The 15,273-nt window shown below is 30.0% G+C and overlaps 1 protein-coding gene across 3 annotated transcripts in view; it reads right to left on the minus strand.

Annotated features, from left to right (window-relative positions):
* LOC132738063 (uncharacterized) overlaps positions 1 to 14,859 on the minus strand; it is a 30,404-nt gene extending 15,545 nt beyond the window's left edge. Inside the window, exons 1-2 of one of the 3 annotated variants that reach the window (XM_060725489.1) lie at positions 14,511 to 14,859; positions 13,055 to 13,072 (exon numbers count right to left, since the gene is read on the minus strand). In XM_060725489.1, the coding sequence (XP_060581472.1) occupies positions 13,055 to 13,072; positions 14,511 to 14,593 (101 nt within the window). In that variant the 5' untranslated portion in view covers positions 14,594 to 14,859. Of the gene's footprint in view, positions 1 to 6,355; positions 6,374 to 13,054; positions 13,073 to 14,510 lie in introns of all 3 variants that reach the window. The other 2 variants (XM_060725488.1, XM_060725490.1) reach the window with 2 other exon arrangements.
* Between the last annotated feature and the right edge of the window lie 414 nt (positions 14,860 to 15,273).

Consider the following 15,273-nt stretch of genomic DNA (forward strand, 5'->3'; position numbering starts at 1 on the left):
CATTTACAGAACACTGTAATGGCCGGGAAATGTCACGTCGTTTAAGCGTGTTTTCAGGTCGAATGGATGAAGGGGCGAAAAGGAGAAAACATGAGCACATGGCATTCTTAAATTAGCTAGTATAGAACACTGTTAAATACAAATTAACTTACAAATGACAAAATACAAATGTACGTACAAAGCACTGAAAAAATATCAAAGAACATCATTAATGGAGTCGAATAACACATTTTATAAAGATTGAATGTAGTCAAAATCATATCGATAAATATCTGAGTGAAAAGCAAATAATATTTCTATATCCATCTGGTAATAATTATGCTAACTATAAGTTCTGTGCGAACACTATTTAAGAAAGCGAGAAAAGTTAATAAGAAACGGCTTATTAAGCATTAAATTGAATCAAATAATATTTACGATCATTAGGTTTGGTAATTAAAAGATTGTTAAGAAAACCATACTTTAGATGTTTTCTTATGTGATTCACTAATATTACAATGAGTTTCATTAAGTTTTTAGTAAAATAATCTTGTCTAAATTAGGATAAGTATTGAATGGCATTCGATCTGTTTTATTTTCCATGAAATGTTACTAAATGTTTTTGAATGGACGACTTCCTGTTATTTTATACTGACGCAAACCTTAAGGGAATAGGTTTCAATTAATTTCACATTACACGTAATGCATTTTGAACAACGCAATGTCGCAAATGAAGCTTTTTGATAAGGTACATTGTAACTGTGCATTTCAATGAAATATTGATACGAATTTGTTGCAAATTTTTGTAATATTTATCTGAGTGGAATTCGATTTCCTTTTTTTTATAATTACAGTATCTATTAACTCTATGGCCGAGTTTTTATTTGTTATAACTTTGTCGCTTGCAAATACATATAATGATTTTCACTTTGATGTTTTATCTAAAAGAATTTATTAGTTGCCTCGTTCTTAACGTGTATGAAGCTATATATCTAATGCAAAAATATTGTATAAATTTTTGAAAAGAATACTTCCAAAATGCTTGTATGAAAAAGATATGGTAATATATTGCATTGAACGCAAATGGCGCATGCACAAAATCATTGCTAAAAAGTTAAATTCCTTTTAAAAAATCAACATTATATTTTTGTTCCGGTACATTTCATTCCTTTTTTTTCATACAATAATGCATGAGTGTTAAATAACAGAGACATACTATGTCACAGTATTTTTCGAGAATCCAACATAAGATAACGGAAACAGTATAATTTACTGCTTAAAGATTTTTATAAAAATATTTCATAAGATATAGCTGTATAACATTCAATATTTATGAAATAGTCTTATACAATATAAAAAGAGTTAGCAGCAACGCGAACTCTCTGTCAACACTTCCGGTAACGAAACGAAAATGCACGTGCGAAAATGGTAGTTATAATAAGAGGTGTTTTCTTTCCGAATAGCTTCATACACCTGCCTTCATATAGTTTCAAAAACGGAAGAGTCCATAAATGTTATGAAAGTTATTCTAACATTGAAAATCACAGACTCGCAAAACGTATATCAATAAGATAAATCATATTTTACGCTACCAGCACCGCCCACCCCAACACCGGTTTTTTCATAGATCTCAAAGTCATATTGATTGTTATAACATTCATTTAAGGCAGTAGTACTTTCGTGTCACCTATTGCACATGTATCAATTTAATGTAGATTTGAAATAAAAAAACATTCAAACTTAATATCTTTTATTTTAAACTCGGATAAGCCGGTGCTTGTGGGCGAGAGAGATGTTGCACCTTACAAAATCTTAAAAGAACAGAATATTTTACTTGAAATTTGTTTTCACTGTTCTCTAATGGTATCTGTTTTACAGATTTTTTATCTCATTTCATGACAAAAAGAAGAAGAATAGGAGGAAAAAGAAGAAGAAGAAAAAAGAAAAAGATGCAGAAAATGAAGAAGATGATGAAGAAGATGAAGAAGATAAGGAAGAAGAAGAATAAGAAAAAGAAGAAAAAGAAGAAGAAGAGGGAAGGAATGAAGAAGAAATCAACACATTTAAATACAATGATGAAGGAATGAAGAAGAAATCAACACATTTAAATACAATGATCGATTATGACAAAGAGAATCAAAAGTCTTTTACGGTAAATTTGTTTTCATTATTCTCTAATGACATTTTCCTTTACATACCTTTTGTCTCAATACCAAGAAGGAATGAGGAAGAAGAAATCATTGCCTTTAAATACAATAATCGATAATGACAAAGAGAACCTATTTCGGATTGACATATTCCGTTTCTATAACCTCTTATGAGAAAGTAGGATCGCGAACAAATCATTTTCAACGGGGTTGATTTAATGGTTTTGATAAGCTTTTAGGAATCCCCGCGTGAAATCATTTTATTAGCATCGTCTAGATATTGGATATAGATTAAAAACAAGGTAAACCATTATAAATTTATTGCTCACGCACGAGTTGATACATTGTACTTAAATCTACTGATGAAAAGTGTGAACATAAAGATCTCGCATTAAACATATCTTATTAGAAAAGCGCAATAAGAACTGCTACGGCATTAAGTGTATATAAAACTTTTCTGAGACGTCCTTTAACAGTATTTTTCTTTATACCATTATAGTTTGTTGATCTAAAGCAATGACGTCATATCGACCTATTTTGTTTATCAATAGCAGTGAAATATTCATGTAAGATAGCGATTAAACGAACGGCAGGGTTGGAAAGTCATGTAATGTTAAACAGACAATAGTGTATGATTAATGACGCGTTTTTTATATTCCTTTATTTCCGTTTAAAAAATGTGTTTGCACTAGAAAATTGATTGAAAACCTGGTCGATTTTTTTCTTTTAAACCTTGATCACACTTAAATTTACGAAGTCATTTTTTATTGGTGATTATTTTATCATTTAAAAGGTTCACATAGACAACGACAGTAGAATGTAAGACAAAAAGTGGGTGACTTATTAAAGCAAAAGCTTACCACCGCTTAAAGCCTCAACAGACGGTAGAATTTAGTTGTACAACATTGATTTAAGGTATGTTGTACACCTTTTAAAGCAATACAACACTTGCATTCAGACCGCAATTCTATATTGTATGAATCATCAGGTTTCCCTCAAACACAATTCCTTACCGAATAGATCCCTTACAGAATTTATCACAATTATTACTGAAATATGTGTAAATGTTATATATAACCGTACGTATTGACCAATTAAGAATATTGATTAAGATAGCATGGGGGAGCATTTACCATGTTCTTGAATGAATAACATAACTGAGCACCCTAAAGCATGTTCTGTATTCTTGTCTCACAGTGAAAAAAAATCTGTTTGAGTAATGATGGAAACCCCTCCATTTTTTTAAATAGTCTATACTCATTTTCTGAGTAATTTGGGATTCGAACACGCCACGACTTGGGTGTTCTACGAGAGTTTTTCAACATTCTTTTTACTCCCTCTTTTTACTATATTTACATTTTAGCCCTAATTGTTCTGGAATTTCATTCATTAAACACATTATCAGGGGATAATTGGGAAATATGTCACCTGTCATCGTGGGAGGTCTGTACATCAAGAGTTAAAAGATAGAACATATGTCCTATCCTGTAAATGTAGTATTAAGTTGTACCAATTAAAGAAATTGTAGCCTTCACACATTACGATTTGCTTGTACATCTAAGTTTTAATTGGTGATGTACTTCAAAATACTATCGTCTGTTGGGCCTTTAGATTTTCTATTTAGAGATTATATTGATATGGAAATGTCATTGATAATACGACCTAGTGATGTGCATAATAAGTAATCAAAGCACAGAAGGCGCTGAATTTGTTTGGGTTTCAGAATGTCAGAAAGGTGAAGGTTGTGAGATTATAAAACAATTTGTTTTTGTATAGTGCCACCAATGCTTTCAATCGTTTTAATTGTAGTTGATTGGCTATAAGACTAATTGCAACACTGATATTCGATCCAATGTTTATTTGACTTAAACGATTTGAAAAAAACTGAGTTGCCGTAATTGGGATTTGAACTCCAGACCTCCCGCTTCCTAAGCGAGCGCACAAACCCCTCGGTCACGGAGAATTTATATATTAACGGCCTGAAGAAAACCATATTCTATTTAGGGTTTGTAACGACGCTAACTGTTGTTTAACACTTGTGTAAATAATCATGGCGCTTACTATAAGCATGTATATTTATAAAGAATAAAACAATATTAGAAATCTTCGACCATTCGGGAATGTGACTGTCATGTCATGTGACCATATTTACGCAGTGATCTCTTCTAAATTTTTCGGCCTAAGTGTTACATATAAAGGGAAGTAACCGCTTCAAAAAAGCGGACTACTTTCGGCACTTGCAATTAAGATATTGGTCACGTGACGTTATTAGTCTGTATCAGGAGATTCCGTGATAGCTATAGTTTGTTTAGAAACATATAAAATGCATATACATATGTATAACGCTGGAAACGTGGCGTGAAATTTAATGACAAATATGTCATGTTAAACATTCAATTTGGGATCGTGAATTTGAAACGATATGAGTTTATTTTAATTACTATCATAATTATAGAAGCAATGGTCTTTGCTAATGACTAATTACTCATTCTGGATAATTTAACGCCTATGAATATTTAACATATCCTAAAATCTTCGGTAAAATGTTCATTAAAAGTAATGATAGTGCTTTTGCGCCATTGGTTTTGTCTGAAATTATAATTAATAACGATATCGCAGATATTTTATCTTGACATCTTGTTCAATTATAATTTAGTAAAATATTTATTCTTACTTTATTACTTTCAGTATCAAAACTTTAATTTCATTCTCTTTGATATATTGAATGCAATTATCTCTATGAATAAATTTTATCAAAGGGCAATAAATGGACACATTTACTTTACCATATTAAATTTATCTCGGGTTGAAACTGTATATAGCTATATCTTATAAAATATTTTTATAACATAGAATGTCTCTGTTTTTAGCACATACGTTGGATATATACCTTGTTTAAACATTAAAGTTATTAAAAAAAAACTTTACAACTTTAACTTACACACGCCCATCAAGTCAACGATACAATACTTTGACATGCTTCATGTTCACGAAGGTACATGTATTATTTTATCATTATATATACACACAGAATCATTTAAAAACGTTTTATACACTAGACTAAATACAGTTTTATATCAAAAATTACACAACACGACATATAATTAACACCTTTAATACAGAATGTCCAAAAGGAATTATGCAAATTCATTATGTGTGCAAATTAGCAAAATGGTTAATAAAGCGCTATTTTCAGTGGTAGCAAAAAGAAAGCGTAATACACAGGCGCAATACGGTGCAAATTGAAGAGCAATGCAATCAAATATTCATTCAAAATTCAAGATTGAAATCTATTTATCTTTTGAACAATCGCAATTCTTCCAAAGAAATTTAGATGTCTATATTCCAGTTTTTAATTAAATGTAATTATGCTGCCCTCGATTTTACTAAAAATCTCCCTTCTTCGAGCTGATTTTGATTTCTTGATGAGAACACTGAGCAACTAGCTGTTCATTCGTTAAGCTAAACATAAATTAATTAAACGGAAACTCCCTTAAACCAATTTATAAGTTCTGATGTATAATATTTGATTTCTAAATGTCACTTGAAATTCATACAGTTCAAACAGTTTTAAAAGACACTGGGTATTCCAAAACCACAAGCAAAGGCAACAAAAAATATCTTTAAGGCAACCGACGAAAAGCAAAACAAATGTTTATTGATTGGGCAAATGTAAAATGACATTTCATTTTTTTGTAGTTTATTACATATAGAAGTCACGAATACAATAATAAAACTTCATCATGATTTACATTCAAACAGTTCCTTTAGTTTAATTACATTTCTCGTGAATGTTTCATAGAACTTAAGCTACACTTGTGTAAAGACAATAAAATAAAGAGTACATTTTTGACAATATAAGATAGAGCTTAAGCAGTCCCTGGCCCATTGTAAGAAAAGTTTACACAGATATTTACATTGTGAATAAAATGAGCCGCGTCACGACAAAACCAACATAGTGCGTTTGCGACCAGCATGGATCCAGACCAGCCTGCGCATCCGCGCAGTCTGATCAGGATTCATGCTGTTCGCTTACCAACTCTTTTACAAGTAGAGAAAATAATAGCGAACAGCATGGATCCTGATCAGACTGCGCGGATGCGCAGGCTGGTCTGGATCCATGCTGGTCGCAAACGCACTATGTTGGCTTTGTCGTGACGCGGCTCAAATAGAATGTACCACATATTAACATTTCACAATATGTTGTTTGTCATTTATGATTTACTTACAAAAGCCGCCTCACTCTCCTGTAGAAATAAGAAAATGCTTAAGTTTCTTTCGCCATATAACGTAGGTTAATAGTCAAACAAACTAGTAAAACACATGAAAAAATGCTTCAATTCTTTTACAAAGTGTCTTCTTCCCTTTGCTGTTCAAGGCATCAATATATAAAACTTGAACTAGACAGATATTGCTATACACAAATGGACCATAACCACAATTTTATTTGTCTTTATTCATAAACATTATACATGTATAAATATATATGAACTATGTCTTTTTGAAAATGCATATACATTGTATGACAAAACAAACAGACTTGGTTGGGCATGAATTCAAACGGTTTAAAAGTGTAAATAAATAATGTATATTCGTGGATAATTCAAAGCAAAGTTTTTTAATAGAATGGGACATACACAAAACGGTATATTATCTTATCCTTTTACCTACCAGAAACAAGATTCTATACATTTCAGTTCTCTTTTATTTAGTTCTAACTGTATTAAAGATCCTGTTACACAACTTTTTTATGGTTTTATATCAAAGATATGATGCTCAAATTAAGATTTATCAATTTTGTAAGTTCCAAAAAGCATTATTTATAAAGATTTAACCGAATTTAACATATATTTTAATGATTACATATAATATGTACAAATATTTGCAGTACATATTTTACATGTTCTTCGATGTTTGAAAATTGTTTTATAAGCATAATTATATACATACATTGTATATATAATTTCACTTAAATGTGGTATACCACATCAATTACAACATACAGGATCTTTAACTTATCGTACATAAAAGCCATTTAGAAAAAAGTCATTGTCGAAAACGCAATGTTTTGATACACATAACAGCTGTACACTGGAAATTATCTTTAAAAATGAGAAATGTACATTTTTTAATGCCAAATAAAAAGAAGTTATTCATAATATCTCAAACCTTTCATATAATCTTGAATATTTCGGATATTTGCACATTAGATTCACAGAATAGGTCAGTTGGTTTAATGAACATTTATTTTAGATCTCTTGTAATAATATCAATACTATGAGTGAGTATACCTTAAAGGTAATAATTATATGTTCAGCTCAAAAATATTCAATGATTGAATATTTTGATACATTTGTACAAATACTAATGCAGTATCATAAAGAAATAAAATTGTACTGGTCGCCTTGTCTCATACCAAGGTACATATTATACTGATGACAAACTCATAGATGATACCTGCTAACAAATCCTTTGGCAAGTTTCATTTCTGTTACATGTTTTATCGTTCATGCAAGCGATTTATTTGACGACGGTCTGTTTGATTTAATTGGTCTACCTGCGTTACATGTTCCCAGAGGTTTCGCATCATAAATATATAAAAGGGTGTTTTAAAGCTAGTTATTACTGTATAAAGATAGCAGATTGAGACGATTGTGTACCTAACACTAACTCTTACAATCAGAAAAGTGTGACCAAGTGCGACTTTTAAAAAAAAACACAGAATAAAGATTCATGTCAAATTATTGGCTGCTTTGTCATCATAATCAGTGGAAATTAAAATCCATCGATTCGAAACAGAAAGTGCGATACAAACATGCAATCAATATGAAGGTGATGATGTTAAGTGGTTTTAAAATTAAACCTATTTAAAAAAATAACCTTCCAAGTAATGGTTTGAAATTAAATTGATACTCGGAGAGACAAACATATTTTATTCATTGAAAAGCTGATTGATGTCAATGAAATATTTAAACACAAAAGTACCAGAGCATTGCCGTGAAAAGTACGTTGGCTTCAAGTAAATAAGTCAAGTCCCGAATGTATCAAATGTTTTGGGAAGAAAACTAAATTTTTTATTCAAGGCTGGACATTTGCGTTTGAATTTGTTTTGTAAATAAATAAGTAAAGAAAATAATACATATAGAATGATGGTTAAATACTTTTTCTAAATAATCTTCTGGTGTTTAGATTTGGCTTGATAGTGAGACTATGCTTTAATTATATCAGCAGATATTACCCTAAAATATTCTAAATTGATTTGTCCTAGTTTCAATATATACAAAACCATTCAATATTTTCAGGGAAATAAATTAGAAAATATCTACTGGCTTAATAGCGACAAATTGCCTACAATGATCAGAGGAAAAGGGTATGTCCTGGTCGCATGAGTAGACTTAGTTGCCACACGCAGACTAATGGTTAGTCTTTTATATAATTATGTAATATTAAACCATTCATTTTTACATAATGATAATAGTTCCACGTTACAAGAAATCAAAATTCCAATGTAACGTCTTCACCAAGTCAGATTTGATATTATTTCTGTTTTAAATTCTTTTGTTTTCTTTGAGATTTTGAGAATGTAGTAATAGGAGTACGTCAAACATCACCACACCGACCTTTATTCTTTTTACACAAATAGATTTAATTTCTTAAGAAAAATAAATGCTTTTTTTCAATAACAATAATCATCATTACAAAGAGGAGTTGCGGAACATAGATTTAACACGTTCGCAAATTATTTTAGTTACCAATGGATTTTAAGTGTGTTTTATTAAACTCATAACCGAAAAATCACAAAAGGCAAGCACTTGATAAATGAATATATACAGATTTATTTATTTAAGAAGTGACTTGAATTGTGTTAAAAAACTTCAATTACCATGGCAATTAATTGGTTTGATAAGAGGAGTAATTTTTACCAACCTTATACATAAAATTAAAAAAATAAATAAATACATTCGTCACGTGATCCTATTACGATAATTATTTTGTCGACAAAATGACACTTCGTCATTTAACTAAATTGGATAAAAAAATGCTTTATGTATTTATTTATTTTACTGTATTTTTAACATTACAAGATTATTGTTCTTTATTGAAGATTATTCAAATACATTACTTCCACGGTGTATTTATACAAAAAGTCACAAATCTAATGCTAACTTTAAGATGTTTGAAGAGGAACGGTAGACGTAAAAAAAACCTAAATATACACACTGAAATGTGAAAATAAACGCTATTATTCTATTTCTTCTTGCCCCAGAGACGATTGGCGTACTATCCAAACATTCAAATAATAAAGCATAGGTGTATATTAATCGTATACAAAGTTTGTATCAATACAGTATTTAAATATTGGATTCATTTAGCACGTTATTTGCTAAACCTTTTATGAATTGATAGATTTTCTGAAAAAAGGTCTGTCTGAACCGCTTCTCTGTTCTAGAAACTGTCAGCAGTAACTTTATATTTATCGATTGCCTTTTAAAGTTATGTATATATTGTTAATATAAACACAACTTAATAGAAGATATTGATTTTCCTTATTTGATATTTTATGATAAGGTTTGGCAGTTGAGCACATTGTGCTATCAATATGTGTACATTTGCTTTACTTGCTTTGCAAAAGACCCAATGTTTAGTAATCTTAACCATTTACCATTGATACAAAAGCAAATGTTTTTTTCTCACCAAATGCTGCTTTGGGAAAAAAATAAAAGCAAAATCGATCATTCACTTATTATTACAAAACGATCATGTTGAAAAGTATGTCAAGCGGCGGGTTAATTTCATTTATAATTCAAAGAAACGGTATGTTATTTTAAAATAAAAAAATAATATTGTTGACATACACCAAGTGTTTTACAAACATAATGTTGTCAATAGTATTTCAACATCTTTGAACATATTTTACCTCTTTTATTCTATACAATTTTTACAAGGAGCTCCCTTGTTTATACGTTTAAATGTTATCTTGAATAAAACAAATATTTGCTTTTTCTGGTATTGACGTGTTGCTTTTAATAATGTCATCGGAGGCGACTATAGCTATATCTTCTCTGGGACCATTGGCAATATTCAAACCTCATACAGTTTAATTGATTATATGATAAGATGTCATAATAAAGAATAATTTTGAAAACCCTGATCCAAATATAGTTATTACATTCTCCGTACATTTGTTGTTCACGTCAGATGGCGTTGGTTCGGTTAATGTTTCTTTCATCACAATTACAAAAGATTAAAAGGTCATTTATATTTGTTACATTTTAATCTTGATTGGGCATTTGAAATGCTACATTTTCAAAAATGATAATAAAAGAAAACTTAAAAGGGGATTGATTTTTTTTAAATCAATTGTATTCTTCTTATTATTTTTTTCTTTGCTTTTGTCATGTGACCACAGAATTATTATATTTGTAATTATTGTATGTAACGAGATACTGTAAATGTATAAGTTACCGAAATAAACTATTTCTTCTTCTTCCTAAATATACACACTGAAATGTGAAAATAAATGCTATTATTTTGTTTCTTCTTGCCCCAGAGGCGATTGGTGTACTATCCAAACATTCAAATAATAAAGCATAGGTGTATATTAATCGTATACAAAGTTTGTATCAATACAGTATTTAGATATTGGATTCATTTAGCACATATTTGCTAAACCTTTTATGAATTGATAGATTTTCTGAAATAAGGTCTGTCTGAACCGCTTCTCTGTTCTAGAAACTGTCAGCAGTAACTTTATATTTATCGATTGCCTTTTAAAGTTATGTATATATTGTTAATATAAACACAACTTAATAGAAGATATTGATTTTTCTTATTTGATATTTTATGATAAGGTTTGGCAGTTGAGTACATTGTGCTATCAATATGTGTACATTTGCTGTACTTGCTTTGCAGAAGACCCAATGTTTAGTAATTTTAACCATTTACCATTGATACAAAAGCAAATGTTTTTTTTCTCACCAAATGCTGCTTTGGGAAAAAAATAAAAGCAAAATCGATCATTCACTTATTATTACAAAACGATTATGTTGAAAAGTATGTCAAGCAGCGGGTTAATTTCATTTATAATTCAAAGAAACGGTATGTTATTTTAAAATAAAAAATAATATTGTTGACATACACCAAGTGTTTTACAAACATAATGTTGTCAATAGTATTTCAACATCTTTGAACATATTTTACCTCTTTTATTCTATACAATATTTACAAGGAGCTCCCTTGTTTATACGTTTAAATGTTATCTTGAATAAAACAAATATTTGCTTTTTCTGGTATTGACGTGTTGCTTTTAATAATGTCATCGGAGGCGACTATAGCTATATCTTCTCTGGGACCATTGGCAATATTCAAACCTCATACAGTTTAATTGATTTATTGATAAGATGTCATAATAAAGAATAATTTTGAAAACCCTGATCCAAATATAGTTATTACATTCTCCGTACATTTGTTGTTCACGTCAGATGGCGTTGGTTCGGTTAATGTTTCTTTCATCACAATTACAAAAGATTAAAAGGTCATTTATATTTGTTACATTTTAATCTTGATTGGGCATTTGAAATGCTACATTTTCAAATAATGATAATAAAAGAAAACTTAAAAGGGGATTGATTTTTTTAAATCAATTGTAAATATCTAAATTTCGTATGAACTACTTAAGGATTGGTTATCAGTCTAACAAGGACATCTAGACCAATACAAAAAGCAAAATGGGAAAGAAAGGCTAAGCAAATTAACTAATATATTTATCTACCAGCACTATTATTTCCTGAGGCATACTTAAAATAGATAAAATATGTACAATATACTAAAATTCTACTGCTTTGAAGCGTTTCTACGTATACTTCTTAAGTGAAAGTTCTTTTTTTCTTCTACAATTAACAAATCTTCGGCGGAACTGGATTATTATATTTATTTCGGTTAGTGAACCTACATAAGCATCTTGCTACCCGAGAACGGTTTTAGCACTTCAGTAGACACAGGGAAATGCTGATATTCTTACAAAAAAGATACTGTTACCAACACTAATTAGCTGAATATGAACTTCATTTCTTGCATGCCGATTCACCGAATCTGTTAGAGTTATAAAATAACATGACAGTGAAAATAAAATTCGGACGTGACTGTAAATTTCCAGCTGTTAAACACAGAAGGAATCAATGCTAAGTTACTGTTACACCCTCCCGCACCGCCCTAATCTAATTAAACTGTACCGATTTATATAACATTACTACTTCTAGAAAATTAACAAAACTACGTGGATTGTGCGCGGTATCAGATAGTATCAAACCAGTTATATATCAGACTGTTTGTTGTTGTTCTTGTTTTCTTTGTTTATTATTATTATTATTATTATTATAATTGTTATAATTATCAATTGATGTGTTGTGTTAATTTGCACATCTTATTATGTGTTAGTTTCCGTAACACATGACATTTGATGATGGTGGTGGTGGTGATGGAAGGGGTGGTGTGTAGGGGGAGGCGGAGGGGGGTTTACAGTCACGTATTCACAACTACAAACAAAAGTTCAATTATTTCTGGGGTATTATGTAAAACCAAAATTATCTAAAGTGACATTATGCCTATCCAAGTGTAAATGGCGTGCCTGTACATATGAAATTGCCTTTTACCATACTCTTATTAAATATTTTTCGGATTGTATCGATGATGTCCAATTCGTAAAAAAGAGAGGGACAGTCTTTTTATCTTTAAGGAATTTTTAATATTTTATTTAAAACATTTTTTATTATCAACTATTTGTTTATAATTATTTCATCAGTCAATCTTTTGAAGTAATTAGTTAATTCAGGGCAACTTGACAGCACAAAATGAGCACAATGCCACTTTAATTCGAACTCTAAAACATTTTGCTCGGCGTGCAAGAAACGATACTAAACAATTCTTACCCGTGAGTTTTCAGTTGCCTTTAAATTCGAATAAAATAATGTCATTGACTGTTAAGATATCCACTTAATAACTGTACGACTAACATAAGACTGATTCTATTGTTTCCACCGTATCATTGTTATTGAAATGTATGATAACTGATCAAAGTCAATTATAATGAAATATTTATGAAACCATTAAATTAATAATTATGCTGATAGTAATAAGTATCATACTTGATAACAAACCTAAGATCATTTGAACTTTTTTAATCAAGCAATATTTTATAAGAATCTCTAAATAATACATTTCTAGTGTTTTCACCAACAAAAAAAAAATACTCGTGGAAAATGTGCCCAGCGTAGATCAATCTACTTGATTTTGACTTATCAATTTCTTACAATACTATAAATTGTCAAATTAACATATTTTCAGTCAGTATAAATTATGTTAAGTATAAGCTAGTTAGTGTGAACTTACATTTTTATTCAGAATGTTTGCTGTAAAGGTATTTGGTTAGTTCATTTTGTGGAAAAATATATCGTTTGGGTGAATTTTAGGTATATTTAACAATTAAATTTTACAACTCCAATGGTAGTCTGTATTTCTTTTCTATCAAAATTCTAGTAACTTAAACAAAATTACCAATGGATATTCAAAAGTCTACAAAGACCAAAATAAACCTACAAGAGGTATTTATTTTGACCAGTTCTGATAAGTTCATATTATCAAATAGACTTGCAAAATGTAATATGTTTCGTAAATCTATCTTTACTATTTCATTTTGTTTTGCAATAAAGCATTCGAAGTTTGCATTTATCACGGGAAAGTGGATTTAGCATTAGATTCTTGCTAGATGTTGTAATGATTTCTCTCAATGTTTCAATCATGCCTTTAATTGACAAACTAGCAATCTAGTAAATCGTGATTTAAAATCTGCGTTTCTGAGTTCTTAAACTAAGTCTATCGTAAATCAATTCATTCAAATGACTTGTTATTTATATCAATTTACTGCTGAACGTTTCATGCTCTATTGTCTTTGTTACACGATCCTACAGATAATAATAACGATACAAAAATAGCATCACAATGAGATAGTTCTCTACTGCAAAGTCAGCTTTCTGTATGATGTTAATTTATATTGTATAGGAAAACAATTCAATTGATTTTAAGGAGAAACATCTAAGAAATCTCTGGAATATAATATATACAACTAAGTGCATTATACATAGCTTTTTTAACAATAACAAAATTGATGAAATAATGTTGTGAAATAACAAGAGGATCTACAGCATCTAATGAACAGTCAACTTGAATAAAACATATATCTGTAAGGATAAACAGTTTTTTTGAATTTATTTCATAATATTTTTAAGCACTATGAAAGCCAACATTTTCCCTAGAAAACAAATATATTATGTGCTTGAAATTTAAATTAGTGTAATAAATGTATTAATAAAACACAGAACTACTTACTGCTTCTCTGCCTTTTTCTTTAAAGCCCGGGCAAGAACTTTTTGTTTCGAATGACGACGGCACGCTGACAATATAACTGACATTTTTAATTTTTTTTTATAAGTGCTTTGATATCAAATCCTCAGAAGAACTGAAAACTAACAACATTCAATATGTCTTCCACTGTGAGAACGGCTACTGTCACGAACACTGTGGTATAACCGATATCGGAATTCTGTATATGGACTTAACTTAGCAAACTTCGTCTCTTAATGAATAATTCCAACCTGTATTGTTACACATGACAAAACCAGCCTATGGTATACATCTCTAGGCAACCTGCAGGCGGTAGATCATTGATTAGACAGGTCTAAAAACTTCCCTGAAAGCGGATTAATAGAAGCTTTAAAATTTTCCAAATCAACAAAGAGACTTGTTCTGGAATCGATATCTCTTTTCAGCCCAGTTTCGACCCGGGTATTCGCGGGACGTTCACAATGTCCTGTTCTATTGGAAAAATAACAGACTGTTCCTATTGGAACTGGCTTATCTCTCTCCTATAACTACATGTAAAGGAAAACACAGGTATGCACTAGGTAAAATGCAGATACTCTTTGTCTGCTTGATTTATAACAAATTGGAATCAAATTGTAAGAAAAATTTACATAAAATATCAAAGAATCTTTGTATATTATAATAATATAAAGACGTAGTTTTCGTTCGCACTCATTTATTTGTAGTACATTGCCTATTTGAATTTCAATGATGTATATATATATTTCTT

The sequence above is a fragment of the Ruditapes philippinarum genome, unplaced genomic scaffold (assembly GCF_026571515.1).
Source record: "Ruditapes philippinarum isolate M1 unplaced genomic scaffold, ASM2657151v2 ctg1031_1_1_1_1, whole genome shotgun sequence".
In the NCBI taxonomy this organism is placed as follows: Eukaryota; Metazoa; Mollusca; class Bivalvia; order Venerida; family Veneridae; genus Ruditapes; species Ruditapes philippinarum.